The sequence below is a fragment of the Zootoca vivipara genome, chromosome 6 (genome assembly GCF_965207765.1).
Source record: "Zootoca vivipara chromosome 6, rZooViv2.hap1.1, whole genome shotgun sequence".
Taxonomy (NCBI): Eukaryota; Metazoa; Chordata; class Lepidosauria; order Squamata; family Lacertidae; genus Zootoca; species Zootoca vivipara.
The window spans coordinates 74079362-74098907 of record NC_142589.1 but is presented as its reverse complement, the minus strand read 5'-3'; the positions used below and the strand labels follow the sequence as shown (position 1 = coordinate 74098907).

At 48.3% G+C, this 19546-nt stretch overlaps 1 protein-coding gene across 1 annotated transcript; it reads left to right on the top strand.

Annotated features, from left to right (window-relative positions):
* The first annotated feature begins 620 nt into the window (after window positions 1-620).
* Window positions 621-16534, top strand: LOC118086350 (guanylate-binding protein 1). The gene is given in 11 exon segments (XM_060275631.2): window positions 621-993; window positions 3793-4007; window positions 4927-5054; window positions 5252-5361; window positions 6213-6412; window positions 7421-7663; window positions 11844-12127; window positions 13640-13852; window positions 14279-14381; window positions 14644-14837; window positions 15714-16534. Coding segments are annotated over 10 exon segments (1983 nt in total). The 5' UTR covers window positions 621-993; window positions 3793-3808; the 3' UTR covers window positions 16023-16534.
* Window positions 16535-19546: the final 3012 nt, after the last annotated feature.

Genomic DNA, 19546 nt, shown 5'->3' with positions numbered 1-19546 from the left:
CATCTTCTGCTGTATGCATTTGGAACTGTCTGGGTGAAGTCAGGACCCATCACAGGTAGCAAACTATCTCCTTCCTCGTTTCCCAGCCCCCAAATGCCATGGGTTTAGGTCAAGCAATGGAGCTATGGATCTGTGGAATTTAGCATAGGCGCAAACTCCTAGGGGCTGAGGTTCGTTCCCCCCCCCTAAAATATTTGAGGTGTCCAGCTCCCCACCCCCGGCAACAAAAGTTCTAATGGTGTGCGAGCACCACGCCATGTGATCAATTATGTGGAGTGGGGCTTACCTGGGCCCCCACTATTTTATTCAAGTTGGCATCCCTGTAGTGTAGTAACTACAAAGTGGGCCATATGCTGTGGCAGATTGAGGTTAGTGGGATACCCAATGTGTTTCCCTCTGTGCTGAGAGCAGCTGCTCCACGTGTATCACTTCCCACTTGCTTCCGTGGAGTTGCATTTGCCATTTTACCCCCCCCCCCTCTCTCTCTTTCTCGAGTCTGAGCTATTTAGTGCCGTCGGGAAACGGGGCCGCCTCTCCGCCCACGCACGCGCACCCATTGCTTAATTCCACCCGTCTTCCTGTTTGCTGGTTTCCCATAATCTAGCGCCTTTCGAGGAAAGTGGCGCGCAGCCCGGGCACTTTCGCTTTCGTTCCTCGCATATTCTGTAGCTTCGTCAAGGCAATGCAGAAGGCTGATTGGTCGCGACGACTTCCCAGTTTCCAGGACTGGCAGCTGGGGCGCTACAAGAGCTTTCGAGCCACAAAACCCTCTTGCAATTCCCGAGTTCTTGCTTTTATCCCGGAAGACAAGGCTTGAGCTGAGCCTCTCCTGTCGTCCCCTCCTGACGTCTCAGCTGGGAACTCCGAGCAAGGCTCTCTCCCTCTTCCTGCTGGCCTGTCTGCTCGTCTGCATGAGAGAAACAGCAACAATCAAGTCCAGTCAAGACCCATCCTCCCGAGGTCCGTCCCTGCAAAAAACACCACCACCAAAAAGTAAGAAAAGGCAGCTTCGCGATGTTGCTGTTGTTGTTAACCCCTGGCGCTCCTTTCTTTTTGCTAGGCTAGGTAAACACGTCGCGGGAATCTTAGCCAGGAGCAAAAGCAGCCGAGGGAGTGTAGGAACCAATTCCGAGGGGTCTTTGCCCCCCCCAATAAAATATCTGAGCCCCCCACAAATTGATGGGCATTGCCATTCAAATGGGGTGTGTGCACCGGGCGGGGCCAGGGCCGTCTTAGGTTGTCGACCTTTTCACAAGCCTCTGCGGGGATCGCTCTCCTCCCTCGGGGGCTTGGGAAGGAAGCTGCACGTCCGCCAGCCATATAGTTTGTGGGGGTGCAGCTTCCATTCTAAGCCTCTGCAGGGATCGCATTTTTTTTTCAAAATATAGTCCGCCCCCCCCCATGGTCTGAGGGACGGTGGACCCGCCCAGGCTGGAAAAGGTTTCTGACCCCTGCTCTAGAGGCAGATACCGGTAGGTCTCTGGGGAAAGAGCCGGCGTGGTGTAGTGGTTAGAGCGGGGGACCAGGACCGGGCAGGGACCAGGGTTCAAATCCCCACTTAGGTCTGGAGGCTCTCACGTCTTGAGCCAGCCACTGTCTCTCTCAGCCTGGCCGACATCACAGGGCTGTTGTGGGGATTAAAGGAGGAAGGGGAGAGTCATGTACGCCATCTTGAGCTCCTTGGAAGTAAAAGGTGGGGTATAAATGAAAGAATGAATAAAGGCACTCTGGCACAGTAGGGAGGTGGTGGTGGAACACAAGGGAGCCCCCACCCCGCAAGGTGGGGAGAGGGATAATCTCAGTCCTGGTTAGAGCAGGATTTTAATGGGAGGATAGACCTTTAATAGAAAAAAATAATCCCCATGTGCTAGAATGTGTCCTTTGCTCTTTGACTCTGAGCAAACCGAAGACTCAATATTTGAACTCCCTTCCTTCCTTCCCTCCCCGCAAACATACACTTCCTCCAAAAGCAAGTAGCTTCTAGCAGAAGCCAGGACAAAGTTCATGAGCTTTGGAAGTTCTGTTGGTGGGGTTTGCAAGGTATTTTTTTCCGGGGGGAGGGAGATGTACAGGTGCATTTATTTCACCTTTCTTGCATTTATATCCCATCTTTCTTCCATCACGGAACCTGAGGCAGCAGCTACATTTGAGATCTCCAGCTGGTCCACCAGGTCCACCCAGGCACTGATCTGTGCTGGTCTTCCTCGAACCAGGGGTCCCCAGCTGTTGTTGGACTACAACTCCCATCGTCCCTAGCTACCAGGACCAGCAGCCAGGGAGGATGTGAGTTGTAGTCCAGCATCATCAGGGAACCTGGGGCTGAGAAAGGCTGGATCAGCAAGAGTGGTGTCACAGGCCTGGGGCCACCTTAGACTACTTTGCAGGGTTGCTGGGTCCGGATGGCTGGAATTCTGCAGGGTGCTGCTGGAATGTGACCTGCATTTTATGACACATTATTGTGCATTTATGGGAAACATCGGGCTTTTCTGGTCGGAACTTTCCTCTCTCCTTTCTCTTGCATCTCCCCCATCCTGGACCGGCCTTGGACACCTGTTACTCCACGAGGCCACGAGGTTTGGGCATGGATCAGTCCCGGCTGGCTGGGGAGGAGGAAGGACTGCTTTCTCCCCGGCTAGGCAAACCCATTTAACCCAGCTCTGAGATGCACAAAGTGACCCATGCAAGAGCGCCATGCACAGTCACTCTGCACATGCGCCGAGGGCGGACTCCCGCTCAGATCCTACAACCCCCAAACACCTCTTGCTTTCTCCTCGCCCCCATTATTAGACCTTCCCCAACCTGAGAGGCGGCTCAGCCTCCTGTGGGCACGCCTCTCCCTCAGGCCCCTCCGCAGCCCACCTCGTACAGCCAGTGGGAGGCCTGCAGGAGCTGCCGGGCTTGGCTCCTCTAACAGGGAGGAGGCTCGGGTCACAGCACGGCATGGTGGAGGTGCCCTCCAGAACTTGGCACGGTAGTGCCTCGTGCCACTAGCCTCTATGGCTAAGATGCCCCTGGCCATTTGCATCTGATGCCGTGAACCTCAAACTGTGACACAGAGCGTCTAGGACAGATTTAGACTTGTCACAACTATCCTGAGAATGTCCAACTGGGTAACTTTCAGGTGCCAGAAAATATCTGGGATCACAGTGGTAAAGGTAAAGGGACCCCTGACCATTAGGTCCAGTCGTGGACGACTCTGGGGTTGTGGCGCTCATCTCGCATTATTGGCTGAGGGAGCCAGTGTACAGCTTCCGGGTCATGTGGCCAGAATGACTAAGCTGCTTTTGGCGAACCAGAGCAGCACACGGAAACGCCGTTTACCTTACCTCCAGAGCGGTACCTATTTATCTACTTGCACTTTTTGACGTGCTTTTGAACTGCTAGGTTGGCAGGAGCTGGGACCGAGCAACGGGAGCTCACCCTGTCATGGGGATTCGAACTGCTGACCTTCTGATCAGCAAGCACTAGGCTCTGTGGTTTAACCCACGGCACCACCCGCATCCCTTCGGGGTCACAGTGAGGCACAGTTAAAACATGGTCTTTGCCATTCCTGAACTCTTTCCCTTTCAAGTCACGTTATACTCATTCACTCGCTCACAGGCAGAGAGAAACTTAATTTAATTGGACTTCAACTCCCATCATCCCTAGCTTGCAGCTACCATTGGTCAGGGATGATAGGAACTGTAGTCTAAAAACAGCTGGAGACCCAAGTTTGGGAAACACTGACTCACATAGGCAGAGACACAATTGAATTTCTGTGGCATAATGACCTCCTCTGTTTTCCTTTTGCAGACCAATCTTCTCTTGCATGATGGCCCCAGGGCAGGTCCACATTGCGGCTCCTGTTTGCCTAATTGAGAACATGCCGGACGGGAAGCTTGTGGTGAACTGGGAGGCTGCAGAGGTGCTTGCCAGGATCCGCCAGCCGGTGGTGGTGGTGGCCATTGCGGGGTTGTACCGCACGGGCAAGTCCTACCTCATGAACAGGCTTGCGGGGAAGAGAAAAGGTGACTGGCGTCATGAATATTCCCTGTTACTCAAGAGAAGGGCTGGAGTCTAGTAGCTTCGCATGAGGAGCAAGGCAGTTGTGTCTGGTGTGTCTGGAACAGGGTATCAGAGCCACTGGATTTTCTGCCTAGCCTGGGGAGAAGCATGGAGGAAGAGGAGTAAATTAATATTTATATAGAACCAGAGGGGAGATAGTTCTCCCTTTTTTTAAGGGAAATTCCATTATGCTGAATAGGCTTCCTCGCGAGAAAAGGGAAAACTTGACAGCTATGGAGATAGGACTTTGAGGCAGAGGTTTAGGGTCCCAACTCAGCAGAATTCACAGGAGGGTCCACAAATACGGCAGGTTATTTATTATTGTATGTACAGTATATATATACCACGTTTCCTCCAAGGCGCTCCAGGTGGTATTCACAGTTTTCCCCATCTACGTTTTATGCTCACAGCAACCCTGTGAGGTAGGTTCAGCTGGAAGACAGCATCTAGCCCAAGGTTGCCCCGTGTGGATTCAAACTCTGGTCTTCCACATCCTAGTCCCAAGTTCAATGTGCGTGACACTTTACAGCTTACATAGATTTTTCTTTGTTATGTGCACTTAAGTTTTCTTTCACTAAGGGGACAGGTGCTAGGGGTTTAAACCAGAAAGAGTTTAACATCTGATCCCTCTTTACGCAGAAATCAGGTCAAATCTAAAGCTTGGGAACTGTAGTTTACTACTTGCTGAACTACTATTCCCAGCACCCAGGCAAACTACACTTCCCATGATTCTTTGGAGGGGGGAAATCCACGTGCTTTAAAGCTATGATGGAGATGTGACAAATGTTTCATTGAGTTCAGTGGGGTCTCCCAGTGACCTGTGCCTTAAGCCTTGGCACCTGTTGTTTTCTGTCTCTGAATCATTGTCCGCTCTTTCCTCAGGTTTCTGTCTGGGTGCCACGGTGCAGGGGCTCACGAAGGGCATCTGGATGTGGTGCCTCCCTCACCCCCACAGGCCTGACCTCACACTGGTGTTGCTGGATACAGAAGGGTTGGGTGATGTGCAGAAGGTGAGCTGGGGGGGGGGGTGGCAGCTGGGGTGGCGGCTATGGAAGACTAGCATTTTCAAAAGAGCCTTGTGACAAAATATGCTGATCCGGTTTTAATGGCAATGGTGTCTACCTGAGAGGTGCCAGAACTGAGTTCCGTCAAGTTCCGTCAAGGAAAAAAAAAGCCCTGGTAGCTGATATTTAAATTTCTGTTTCAGGGAAACACACAGAATGACTCATGGATCTTTGCCCTGGCCATTCTGCTCAGCAGCACCCTGGTGTACAACAGCATGGGCACCATTGACCAAAATGCCCTGGAGAACCTGCAGTATCCTTTGGGGGCATCAGAAATCCCAGCTGGGCTTGCACGCTTGGCCTGGAGGATCTAGGAGGAGGCAGGTGTAGGTTGTCCCCCTAGGGGTTTCACTCCATGGGAGACAGATCTCTTGGTGCAGAAGCAGGTGGAATGAACTCTCCTGGTCTGAGACTCCATGATGCTAAGACTGGTTTGCATGATGCTGAGGAACTACGGGGTGGTGCAGGAGGAAACGCAGAGGGGATGTAGCTGATAGAAGAGGCAGGCAGTCTCCCAGGATCGGAAGGTGGGACACATTGTGAGGGGGGTGGATCAGTGGTCACAGCCGCAAATTGGGAACCTCCACAGTTATGTTTTACAGATAAGGGGGTGGGAGTGCAGGCAGGAACTCCAGAAGGCATAAAATTAGGAATAGGCCTTAAGGTGTAAAAATGAGAGATGTCAGACACTTGCCACAAATCCCTGCCTAAATTACAATTACAATACAGTCGTACCTTGGTTGCCAAATGCCTTGGAACTCATGCGATCAAAAACCGGAAGTGTCTGGTTTTCTAACGATTTTCAGAAGCCAAACGTCTGGCACGGTTTCTGATTGGCTGCAGGAGCTTCCTGCAGCCAATCAGAAGCTGTACTTTAGTTTCCGAAGCTTTTGGAAGTCGAACGGTCTTCCAGAATGGATTCCGTTCGACTTCCAAGGTACGACTATATGTGGTCTTTCTGTAGTGTAAATCTCTCTACTCAAAGCCCTATCATTATTGCCAGCTAGCCCACAACTGCAGGTTCAAACAGGCCCATCGTTTAGCTGAATTCAGGTTCTGAGACCCCAAACCAGCCCTGGAATTATTTTCCTTAGCACTCCTCAGCTATGTCACTGAGCTGACAAAAAAGATTAAAGCAAAAGCTTCCTCTGGTGAGGATAGAGAGGAGGAGAACTCTGCTGAATTTGTCCGTTTCTTCCCAGACTTCATCTGGGCAGTGCGGGATTTCACACTACAGCTGGAGATAGATGGACACCCCGTCACTGAGGATGGGTACCTGGAGAATGCCTTGAGACTGCAGAAAGGTACAGTACCTGCAAAAAGAAAATGCTATGTCTGAGATGGGGGAGAAAACACTGTTAGTTTAGAGGTGCACAACTGTTCTAAGTTGTGCCTAATATTCTAAAAGCCTAATATTCAAGTGGGTGAATGTATCCAGTCCCATAGCCACTGAGGGCTGAAGAGGTTTAACTAATTTCCCCTGTATTACATGGAGCAAGACAGAGATATATCACACCGGGTCCTGGGGCACATGTCTCTGGCTGCAGACTGCATTAGTAATAACTCTTCATGCCAATCCTCAATTGTATTCCCAGGGAGGTTTACAAACACCCTACAACAATTACAATGTCAATACCAAAACTGTAAAAGCTAAAAGTCACAAAATTGTGAAAAACCTCATGACGCCAAGGTAAGTTGCTTGTACAGTTGGATTGGGCTCCTTGAAATCCCTATGACCCAGAAGTCTTGCCCACTTATCTCAAATATAACATGTGAGCTGTAAGTGCGCTATGAAGAGGGAAAAATATACAGTGGTACCTCGCTAGACGAATGCCCTGCTAGACGAATTTTTCGCTAGATGAATGGGTTTCGCGATCGGAGGCTGCCTCGCAAGACAAATTCATTTCGTGAAAAATTTGTCTAGCGAATCGCGGTTTCCCATAGGAATGCATTAAAATTCAATTAATGCGTTCCTATCGGCAAAAAATAAATAATTTCCCCCCCAATGCATTCCTATGGGATTCGCAAGACGAATTTTTCGCAAAACGAATTGACTCACAGAACGAATTAAATTCGTCTTGCGAGGCACCACTGTACTCAGAGCAAAGCCATAACTTTGCAGTGCTGAAACAGAGAGCAATATCCTAACTCAGTTTACAGCAAGCCCTGGGACCTCAGGTGTCAGTCGGCTCAGCATGGAGACTTGAATGTTTCCAGGTAACAAGGTGAGTTTGCTCCACTGGGAAGATGCTTAGCACATTTTCTTTGGAATTTGGCGATATTAACAGATACTCACCCTTCTTCTCCCCCAGGTAATACTGAGCAAATCCAGAGGTGCAACATGCCCAGGTCGTGCATTCGCAGATTCTTTCCTTCGCGGAAATGTTTCACGTTTGACCGCCCAGCTAGCAGGAAGAAGTTGCCTCGGCTGGAGGAACTGGAAGAAGATGATTTGGAGGAAGATTTCTTGGAGCCAGTGGCTCGTTTCTGCCAACACATCTGGGAGACATCTCGACCCAAGACAGTCCCGGGAGGCCAAGTTGTGACAGGAATAAGTACGGAACATTTTTGAAAGATTGTAGGCTGGTGTTGGTGGGTAAAGAACCATTCTGGTAAAGAACCAGGAGACTCTTCCAGGTGGTTCGCAATTTAGCGGAACCACCTGCTCCATCCGGGCCCAGTACGGGCCACATGATCTCCTGCAATGATTTTGCAAAGTTTTTTGCAGATAAAGTCGCTCAGATTCGGGAAGAGGTAGACTCCACCATGGGAGCAGGGCCGGGGCGGGGGAGTGCTAGAGTCCTGTCTAGTCAAGTTTTGTGGGATCAATTTCAATCTGTTACCTCCGAGGATGTGGACAGGCTGCTTAGACGAATGAAACCAACCACCTGTCTCCTTGATCCTTGCCCATCCTGGCTTATAAAAGCTAGCCAGGAAGGGCTGGGCGATGGGCTTCGCGGGTTGGTAAATGCTTCTCTCCATGAGGGAGCCTTCCCAGACCCGCTGAAAGAGGCGGTTATTAAACCGCTTCTTAAAAAACCATCTTTAGATCCGGCCAATATGGCCAACTATCGCCCAGTCTCAAATCTTCCATTCTTGGGCAAGGTGATTGAGCGAGTGGTTGCGGAACAACTCCAGGCACGCCTGGAAGAAGCGGACCATTTGGATCCCTTCCAGTCAGGATTCAGGCCTCATCATGGGACTGAAACTGCCTTGGTCGCACTGGTCGATGATCTCCGGCGGGCTAGGGACAAAGGTAAGAGCTGTTTCCTTGTTCTGCTGGATCTCTCAGCGGCTTTTGATACCATCGACCATAACATCCTTCTGGACCGTCTAGAGGGCTTGGGAGCTGGGGGCACTGTCATGCAGTGGTTCCGCTCCTTCCTCCTGGGCCGTGTTCAGAAAGTGGTGGTGGGGGATGAGTGTTCAGACCCCTGGGCGCTCACTTGTGGGGTGCCTCAGGGTTCTGTCCTCTCCCCCATGCTTTTTAACATCTATATGCAGCCACTGGGAGAGATCATCAGGGGGTTTGGGCTGGGTGTCCATCAGTATGCTGATGATACCCAGCTCTACCTCTCTTTTAAATCAGAACCAGTGAAGGCGGTGAAGGTCCTGTGTGAGTGCTTGGAGGCAGTTGGAGGATGGATGGCGGCTAACAGATTGAGATTGAATCCTGACAAGACAGAAGTACTGTTTGTGGGGGACAGGAGGCGGGCGGGTGTGGAGGACTCTCTGGTCCTGAATGGGGTAACTGTGCCCCTGAAAGACCAGGTGCGCAGCCTGGGAGTCATTTTAGACTCACAGCTGTCCATGGAGGCACAGGTCAACTCCGTGTCCAGGGCAGCTGTTTATCAGCTCCATCTGGTACGCAGGCTGAGTCCCTACCTGCCCACTGACTCTCTCTCCAGAGTGGTGCATGCTCTAGTTATCTCTCGCTTGGACTACTGCAATGCGCTCTACGTGGGGCTACCTTTGAAGGTGACCCGGAAACTACAACTAATCCAGAATGCGGCAGCTAGACTGGTGACTGGGAGCGGCCGCCGAGATCACATAACACCGGTCCTAAAAGACCTACATTGGCTCCCAGTACGTTTCCGAGCACAATTCAAAGTGTTGGTGTTGACCTTTAAAGCCCTAAACGGCCTCGGTCCGGTATACCTGAAGGAGCGTCTCCACCCCCATCGTTCTGCCCGGACACTGAGGTCCAGCTCCGAGGGCCTTCTGGCGGTTCCCTCATTACGAGAAGCCAAGTTACAGGGAACCAGGCAGAGGGCCTTCTCGGTAGTGGCACCCACCCTGTGGAATGCCCTCCCACTAGAGGTCAAAGAGAACAATTACCAGACCTTTAGAAGGCATCTCAAGGCAGCCCTGTTTAGGGAAGCTTTTAATGTTTGATGGATTTCTGTATTTTAGAATTTCTGTGTTTTTTTTTGGAAGCCGCCCAGAGTGGCTGGGGGAACCCGGCCAGATGGGCGGGGTATAAATAATAAATTATTATTATTATTATTATTATTATTATTATTATTCTGATCGGAGTCATTATTTTTACCCAGTGCCATTCTAATAATACTAATAAGTGGTCTCAATCTGGGACCCCCACAAATGGGGGGGGGGGCTTTTCCTCTGTCTCCAGAGCAGTTTGGGGGTGTAGGAAGCTGTCAGCTTGAGGTGAATGGTGTTACTCAGTTACTAGCCAAGAGGGGATCAGGTGACATCAGAAACCAATAGTGACCCACCTGACGGTATAAAATGCTTTAGTTTGTCCTTGCTCTGCAGTTTGATAATTTCTTTGTTCACATGCAGGCTGAATTGCATGTAAGCTGCTCACTTAATTGCCTGCTAAACATCATTTATCTGGAATTTATTTCGAAGACTATATGCAGTACACAGAATAAAATACTGTAATGATTCTGTGATGAAACCCAAATTCTACTTTCAGGGAAATTTGGTTGTGTCATTTGTGTAGAAAGCAACATTGTATGCATTGTTTTAAATGCTTACATCATTCATTATGCTTCTGCAACAAGCAAGGACTTGAACCCATGACATTTGGTTACTAAAAAGCCTGTTCACCCCCTCCCCCTTTTATGTATTGAGAGTTAATTGACTAAACACTTCCAGGCCTATTTATGCAGAGTTAGCGCTGTGGTCTAAACCACTGAGCCTCTTGGGCTTGCCAATTAGAAGGTTCGAATCCCCATGACGGGGTGAGCTCCCATTGCTCGGTCCCAGCTCCTGCCAACATAGCAGTTTGAAAGCATGCCAAAAAGTGCAAGTATAAATAGGTACCGCTCCGACAGGAAGGTAAATGGTGTTTCCGTGTGCCAGAAGCGGTTTAGTCATGCTGGCCACATGACCCGGAAAAACTGTCTGCGGACAAACGTCGGCTCCCTCGGCCAGTAAAGTGAGATGAGCACCACAACCCCAGAGCCATTTGTGACTAGACTTAACTGTCAGCGGTCCTTTACCTTTGCCTTTTTACCTGCTCAATGTGACAACACCACACCTGTTACAATATCATAAAGCTAAGAGCAGGGGTCAGCAAACCTTTGGCTTTTTAAATTTCCCATGGTGCTGCTAATATAGGGGCTTTGTTCTTTGTTTTGTTCATGTTTTATTTCTTATATATATAAATGTAAACTGGCCATGTCCGTTGGTTTCCACTTTTCAACGAAACCGCTTGAGCGATAGCAATGAAATTCGGACACAACATCACATGCCACTATGCGAGTGTTCTTAGCTACATGGCGTATACAAATGTCACACCTGCGCAAGGTAAAACCCCATTTTTAGGACCTAAAAAGTCAGCCTGTCGAGCATGCTGGGAAAAGAACCAGGTTACAAAACATCACCCTCTAGCGGCGGCTACACTGGTACTGCAGCTAGAAAACCTTCCCTCTCCACAGCCCCTCGGCTCGCCTTTACAGACTAGGCCGAATGGAAGTGGGGACTCACCTGGATGGGGGTTGGGGGGGATGAGGGGGCGGGATACGTCATGGATTGGGACAGGGTGGGGGGAATCACAGGAATGAGCCGGGAGTGGGGGCGGGGGGGTGGGATAGCTCATGGGTCGAGACACGGTGGGGCCATTCATAGGGATGACTCGGGGTGGGGAGAGGATGGGATATGTCATGGATTGGGAAAGGGTGGGGTGGGGAATCACAGGGATGAGCCACAGCAATGCGTAGCCGGGCCAGCTAGTATTCAATAAAATATTGGTTCTGAGTTGGGTTCTGAGCCCAGTTGTGCTGTTTCATACTTGTCACAGTGTGGCCACAGGACTGCAGGATACACACTGTGCTGACAATGAGTTATGGATTGGACCTGATTCAGTTTTGGCAAGAACTAGAAGGCAATAATACATATGTAGCATAGAGAGGTAATAATAATTAGGAGTGAGATGTAGATGTAGGGCAGAGAATAGTAATCTCTGCTTTTTAAGCATTCCCAAGTGCTTCCTTCATATTTCAGGTTATTTTCTACAGGCATGAGGGCTAGAACATTACTTTTAAAAACATGTCTTCTCTGCCTCTTGTTTTGTGCATAGTATCTATTTTTTTCTTTTATGAGAAATCTGCAGGTACGGTGGATGACATTTCCCCAGCTATAGTGCAAATGTTTGAAAGGTGTTTGACTCTGGAAATATTTCCTCAGCGTTCAAAAGTTAAATGGGATGGACATCCCTGTTCTACCATTTCTGATTTGGTGACTTCACCCCAATTCTTCCTTCTTCAGTGCTTAAAAACCTGGCGAAGACCTACGTCGATGCTATCAACAGCGGGGATTTGCCCTGTTTGGAGAATGCCGTGCTGGCCCTGGCGGAGATTGAGAACGCAGCAGCTGTGTGTGATGCCATTTCCTGTTACGAAGAGCAGATGGGGCAGCGGTTGAACCTGCCCATGGGCACCGTCGATGAGCTGCTGGCAGTACACGCCGAGTGTGAGAGGGAAGCCACTGGCATCTTTATGGCCCGTGCCTTTGGAGATGAGTTGGTTAAAAAATCACAAGAGTAGCTTGAGGTAGATATGTTCTCTTTTTTAAAAAAACACAACAACAAACCTCTGCCAGCATGGCATCTCCAGGCAGGGCAGGGATTCTCCTCTGCCTGAAATTGTGTCGAACTGCTGCTAGTCAGTGCAGAAAGAGTCATAGAATTGTACAGTTGGAAGAGACATGAGGGTCCTTTAGTCCAACCTCTGCAATGCTGGAATGACCGCTCCACACATCAATGGGGGGCGCTTTTTGCGTGGACGCGTGCAGCCCCCTAATCCCAGAGGGCGCTGCCTGGAAGTTCAGGTCTGGCACTGCCTTCCCAGGTAGGATGCCAGGGGTCTCCACCTACCCAAGTCTGGCATCCAATCCTGCCTGGGGAGGTGTTGCCAGGGGATGGCCAGGTAAGGGGAGGGACAAACCAGCTCGGACAACAGCATTTGAATCTTGCCTCCAGCACCGGCTGAGCCACTCTGTACGAGGGAGCTTCCTGTCTTCCTACATAAATGTTAATTTGCTTAAGGAAACATTTGGAAGAAGAAAATAAAATCAGGAAAAAATAAATAAAATGATTACCTAGCATAGCTCTGAACATCACAGCTAGGAGGGTCCTCCAAAACTTGCACGGTTTTCTAAAAATCTCTCTCTTCAGAATGGAGACAGCCTCATGTTATCCGAAGACCAAAAGGAACATAGAAAGTTGGCATAAAGCAGGCCGGTGTAAGTTAAGCTGATGTAAAGTTATACCAGATCCTAACTCCATTCAGCCATTGAGCTACTGCTTGCTGAGCCACCCTAAGCCTGGCAGAGGGAGAACAAACCTTTAAAATAGTGTGAACGGCACCATCCCTTTGGCCACCTGAGTTTTCATTGGGTTTCCAGGTCACATGACTGAGCAGAATAGGCTTAGGATCCAGCCTAAGCCCCCTCCCCAGTCCTGCCCCCATCATGCCCCTTAAATGCCCTTTTTTAGGGTTTAGGTCAGTTTGAGATGTGAGTCATGGCTGACCTGGGATCGGGAGGGAGGGATACTCTGGTGTAAACCGACTGAATTGAGGATGAGGGAGCAAAGCCAGCAAAGCCTGCTTGTGCGGGGAACTTTCTGGCTCAGCCAGAGATTTGCTGGATCCTAGCCCGTTCATCGTGGAGCATCTTGCTGTAGGATTGCTCGCCTAGCTACCTGTGAAAGACACATTCTCCAGATGAAATGGAAGACATACACATATTCCAGAAGACAGACAGGATTGCAATTTGATTGGCTACACACTTAGTTTTAAACTTTAGGAAAGGTGGAGCCACACAACTTAAACTGGCCTACATTTTAGAAATGCCGCCATAATTGATCTTTGATGTCGTAGCCAGTTCCCACGGTTTTGGGGGGTGAGTGGGGAATACCATGCCAGTGAAATCAATTGAAATTTGTACTGTAGTTTTGATGTGGCCCTGTTAGTATGTCTTTCCATTGAAGAGGACACTGAAGAGGAAAGGCTTTTCATCATTATTAACAGATCATCTTTCTGCCAATTTTCTCCCTCTTGTAGCAAGAGCTGAAAAAGAAAAAGGAAGAGTTCTGCAGGAAGAATGAGCAGGCGTCTTTTGACCGCTGCTTTGCTGTGTTGACGGATCTTTCCCAGGAGCTAGAAGATGAGCTCCGGATGGGAATTTACTCCGTGCCTGGTGGCTACCAGCGTTATCTGGAGAAACGGGGTGAAATAGAGCAGAAATACCACTTGGTACCTGAGAAAGGCATTCAGGTAGGACAGTAAGCCAGCCTTTCTGTGATATCCAAAGAAGGAGCATTCCGATACTAAAAGAGGATGGATTCAAACTTTAGACCTGGGATGCAATCCTGTGAATATTTTCTTGGGAGTAAGCGCCACTGAATTCAGTAGCACTTGATTCAAAGTGAATTAGTTTGTTCGTCTGCTTAGCAAAATGAATAAACTCTGTTCAATCAAAAATATAAGTGGTTTACATAAAATAGTTTAAAAGAGATATTTGCCTTATAGATTTTTTGAGAGGGATTAGGGACCACTGCTATCAATTTCTCAGCGCCTCATTAAGATACTGTACAATTATTAATTTACTATACACCAAGTTTTGTCCTTAATCCCAATATATAATCTTGCCCCCCCATTATAGTGTAAAATGAATAACTTTTGCTCACAATGTGTTATCAGGCAGACAAAGCTCTTGAAGAATTCCTGAAATCCAAGCAGACGGTGGCAAACTCTCTCCTTCAGATGGACCATGCCCTGACCGACAAAGAGAAGGAAATTGAAGGTGCATATCTAAGGCAATAACTATATATGATAAATTATATGTATTAGAAAGCAAATGTCCTGGCCTGCTCTGGCTGGGCTCTGAGTTCCTAGGGAAGGGTTACAGTTGTGGTACCTTTTTGCAGAATGGCATAGCGACACATGTAATATTCTCATGTTCAGGAGAGAACATTGAACAGAACACAGGGTGAAGGGGAGATGGCGGCGGGGGATGGCAGCCCCCTCAATATTCATGTTGACTCTTTTTCTTCGCTGGCCCGCAGCCCAGCGCGCTCAGGCCGAAGCAGCCCAGCTGCAGCAGAAGCTGTTGGAACAGGAGCAGGTCAGACTAGAGCAAATGGTGGAGGATGAAAAGCGAAGCCACGATGAACAGCTCCAGCTGTTGAAGGAGAAGATGGAGCAGGAGAAGAAGTTGATGGAAGAGGAAACAAAAAAGATGATACAGCATAAACTCAAGGTAGAGAGAGCTGAGTCAGATGCAGACTCTGCCCCACTGCAAGATGTAATATTTAGGCCAGGGGTGGGGAGTATGTGGTCCTCCAGATGTGGTTGGATCCACCTCTCAACTTTTCCAGTCAGTATGGCCAGTGCTCATGGACCAGAAAAATCTGGAGGGCCACATTTCCCCTGCTCCTGCTTTCTTCTTAGGATGATGCTTAGAAGCAGAACTCTCCCTCCATTCAAGGCCAAATCTAGTTCATGGATAGCCTCCTTTACCCTTCTAAATGTCTCAACATAAACCGTATATTCCCTGGTATATCATCACCCTCTTTATACAGGCCACATAACTCTATGTCCTTCAGGTAAAATCTGGAACCAAATAATGTAGCACTTTAAAGGTGATTCCCATCACCTTGATTTGTTCCTGGAAACAAATACCTAGCTGGAGAACCTGCTCTAAAATGGGCATAATATGCTCTTTCAGGCAAGCAGCCACTGACGGTTGGTGCAGAATGAGGCAAGAAAGCTGCACTGTCTGGGAGCTTTTCAGTGACTCACTGTGGCTTGTTAAAACCTAGGTTCCATATATTCGATAGACGTTAACTGGTGTTTCTACAGTACTTTTCCTGAGTGTTCAAACAACTTCTTATACAATTGCTTTGTTCTCCGTGCAACAACCCCTTAAGGTGGGTCAGGGTCTAATTTTGGCCATACAGTATAGGATGGGATAGTCAGCATGGTACCCTCCAAATGTTATTGGACTCCAGCTCTCATCGGCCTCAGCCAGGGGTCATGGATAAGGGGGTCCATTAATATTTGGAGCAAGCAACATTGGCTGTGGTTGTTATCGATGAAGGTATAAACTGTCTCTGTGTGCTTCTCAACTTCCCAGGAACAAGAGGAACTGCTGAAGGAAGGATTTCAGCAGAGGGCCAATGAGATGGAAAGTGAAATGCAACGTATCAAAGAAGAAAGTCAAAACTCCAAGGTGGCACTTGTGCTGTCTGCTATAGAAAAAGGGTTGTCAGCATTGTCATCTATAACAACACAGGTTTTGCAGTACAGGATGCAAAGTAACATGCTTTCCAGTGCTCTAAGTCAACAAAAGAGTGAAAGTCCACCAAAGAGTGTAAAAAGCACACCAAGGAGTAAAAACCCACCCAAGAATTTAAGGAGCCCACCAAAGAATCCAAAGAAATAGTTCCACCATGGGAATAAATGGGGCTAGTTGTTAGTTTGCTGCTGGCTTTTCTATCTTATCACTACATCCATACTTTCATTGCAGCGTTATGTATGGATCAGTGTTTGAAATCTGCCAAGTGCATTTTGCACCTGGCTACTGGCCACTTTGAGCCCAGGCGAAAGTGGGTGCCTGGGGATCCTTGGCTCTTGCCTGTTTTAAACATCCTGTTTAATTCTCTCTAATATTTTATCTGCACAATCAGAACAAATTTCACGAACCAAAAAGTCGTACTGAAAAATACGACTTTTGAGCTGCCTGGCCCCAAAATGGCAACTAGACATTCTGTTTTTGGCAACTGTAACCCTCTTTTAAGGAGCCATTTGGTGCCTAGCTTATATATCTTGAATTTCTAACTGGCTAGAGAACTGTGAATTGTTGCGTCCGACTTGTTTTCTTATATGCTGTTTCTTTTCAGGCATGCAAAGCAGTATAGAAAACAAACAAACAAACAAACAAAGGCATGTTCCTAATCTCTGCCTGCAGCTTTATGATTTTATGCCTCATTCCAGCAACTCCTGCAGCCAAGCTGGTGCCAAATGTATTGCTCTGCTTTCCTTTGGACCACATCAATGAGGCCAAGAAGCAGGGTCTTTTCATCTGGGCAGCCCAGGACCTCCATGCACACTGCTCAGGGTTGCATCACGGAGAGGTCACTTCAGTGCTGCTAATGCAGCAAAAGCAACACAGGAGGCAGCAGTTAAAAGTTACCGGTCTCTGCAGCCACAACCGGTGCTGTGGTTCTCCAGTGGGTTGACTTCACCCCTGGAGGTGCACTCCATTGTATCTTGAGACAGACAGATGCCAACAAATGGCACATGCAGGGAAAATACCAGAGGGCAGGCATGAAAACTGGGCAAAAGCGGGGAATTCGGCAAAACCACAGAGTACTAAAAAAAGCCTGGCTGTCACTCACACTTTTAACAACTGTTTGCTGTTCAGGGATTAATGGGAAGTTTTTTCACTGTATGAAATGTGAAATAATAATAATTATAATAATTTATTATTTATACCCCGCCCATCTGGCCGGGTTCCCCCAGCCACTCTGGGCGGCTTCCAACAAAACACCAAAATACAGAAATCCATCGAACATTAAAAGCTTCCCTAAACAGGGCTGCCTTAAGATGCCTTCTAAAGGTCTGGTAATTGTTCTCTTTGACCTCTGGTGGGAGGGCATTCCACAGGGTGGGTGCCACTACCGAGAAGGCCCTCTGCCTGGTTCCCTGTAACTTAGCTTCTCGTAGCGAGGGAACCGCCAGAAGGCTCTCGGCGCTGGACCTCAGTGTCCAGGCAGAACGATGGGGGAGGAGACGCTCCTTCAGGTATACTGGACCAAGGCCGTTTAGGGCTTTAAAGGTCAGCACCAACACTTTGAATTGTGCTCAGAAACGTACTGGGAGCCAATGTAGGTCTTTCAGGACCGGTATTATGTGGTCTCGGCGGCCGCTCCCAGTCACCAATCTAGCTGCCGCATTCTGGGTTAACTGTAGTTTCCGGGTCACCTTCAAAGGTAGCCCCACGTAGAGCGCATTGCAGTAGTCCAAGCGGGAGATAACTAGAGCATGCACCACTCTGGCGAGACAGTCCGCAGGCAGGTAGGGTCTCAGCCTTCGTACCAGATGGAGCTGATAAACAGAATTGACCTGTGCCTCCATGGACAGCTGTGAGTCCAAAATGACTCCCAGGCTGCACACCTGGTCCTTCAGGGGCACAGTTACCCCATTCAGGACCAGGGAGTCCTCCACACCTGCCCGCCTCCTGTCCCCCACAAACAGTACTTCTGTCTTGTCAGGATTCAATCTCAATCTGTTAGCCGCCATCCATCCTCCAACCGCCTCCAAGCACTCACACAGGACCTTCACCGCCTTCACTGGTTCTGATTTGAAATAGAGGTAGAGCTGGGTATCATCCACATACTGATGAACACCAAGCCCAAACCCCCTGATGATCTCTCCCAGCGGCTGCATGTAGATGTTAAAAAGCATGGGGGAGAGGACAGAACCCTGAGGCACCCCACAAGTGAGAGCCCAGGGGTCCGAACACTCATCCCCCACCACCACTCTCTGAACACGGCCCAGGAGGAAGGAGCGGAACCACTATGACTGCCCCCAGCTCCCAAACCCTTTAGATGGTCCAGAAGGATGTTATGGTTTATGGCAGGCATGGCCAACAGGTAGATCGGGATCTACCGGTAGATCCCCAGGAGGTTTCTGGTAGATCCCAGGTAGATTGTGGGTTCCTTAGTGATCGCCAGCCTAAAAGAAAAGAAAGAGCTCTCCCCCTTAAAAAACCCTCAAAAACTCTTGTCTCTCCCCCACAAAAAAGCTCAATAACCATGGGCAATTGCAGGGAGAGCTCCTTCCCTCTTTCCGATACAGAGCTTACCAGTATGTGTGTGACTGTGTTTCTTTTCCCAAGCAGAGATAATGTGTAAGCGTGGTGTGAGCTCCCTAAAAAAAGGTCAACAACTCTGGGGAACCTTTCCTTTAAAAGTCAACAACTTTGGGGTTCCCCCCCCCTTAAAAAAGATGACGAGTGGTTGTTTGATCCGGCTTTCCTTCCTGGTTTCACAGGTAAACTTAGTGATATAAACCTTGAGCTACAAGGTAAAGGTAAATGCATTGGCGACATGATTAAAATAGTTTCATCCTACAAAACAAAATTTAAGCTAATGACAGCTGACCTTACAATCAAAGTTTTTGATCACTTTCCTAATATGCAGGACCATCTGGGAAAAAAATCCTGACTTTGTTTTTCAAACAGAGAAGTATGTAGCTGAAATTGGTTCTGTTATTCTGGAGTTAGAAAAAAGATTTGGCGACTTACAAAAAATTGAATTAATTGTAGAGTACATGTTATTTCCATTCAAATCTGATTTGGACATTTAAAAAATTGCTGTCACTATCAGTACAAATTACTCATTGTGGAAAATATCTTTGAAAATGAGATATTAACTCTGAAAAATGACATTTTTTCTGAGGTCCCGTGCAGAAGAAGAATCATTTTGGAAGTTTGTGCCCAGACAGAAATTTCCAAATTTGAGAAGATGCAGTGAAATTTTACACTCATGTTTTGGTTCTACTTATTTGTGTGAATCTGCATTTTCATATTTAAAAATGACAAAGAGTATGCAACGTTCAAACATGACAGATGAGCACCTAAGGATTCCCTGAAGCTGGCCCTGACACAGTACTCGCCTGATATCAAACAGTTGGTTACCAAAATGGTGATGCAGGTGTCACACTAACAGTGGATGAAGGCATGTATTTTTTTTAAGAAATATTGATAGGTAGATTAATGGAGTGGGTAAAGGAGTTTGTGCGGCGTACAGTTTTGTGAGTGCTTTTATGCAACTCTCTCCCAAGAAATCTCTAAAAGTTTCTGTTGTCCCCTGTAAGAAAAGTATTTGGGCAGTGCTCCCCCCCCAAAAGGTTACCAAATCTGGTCACCCCCCCTTTCCTTCTCCCTAAAATACCTCAACAACT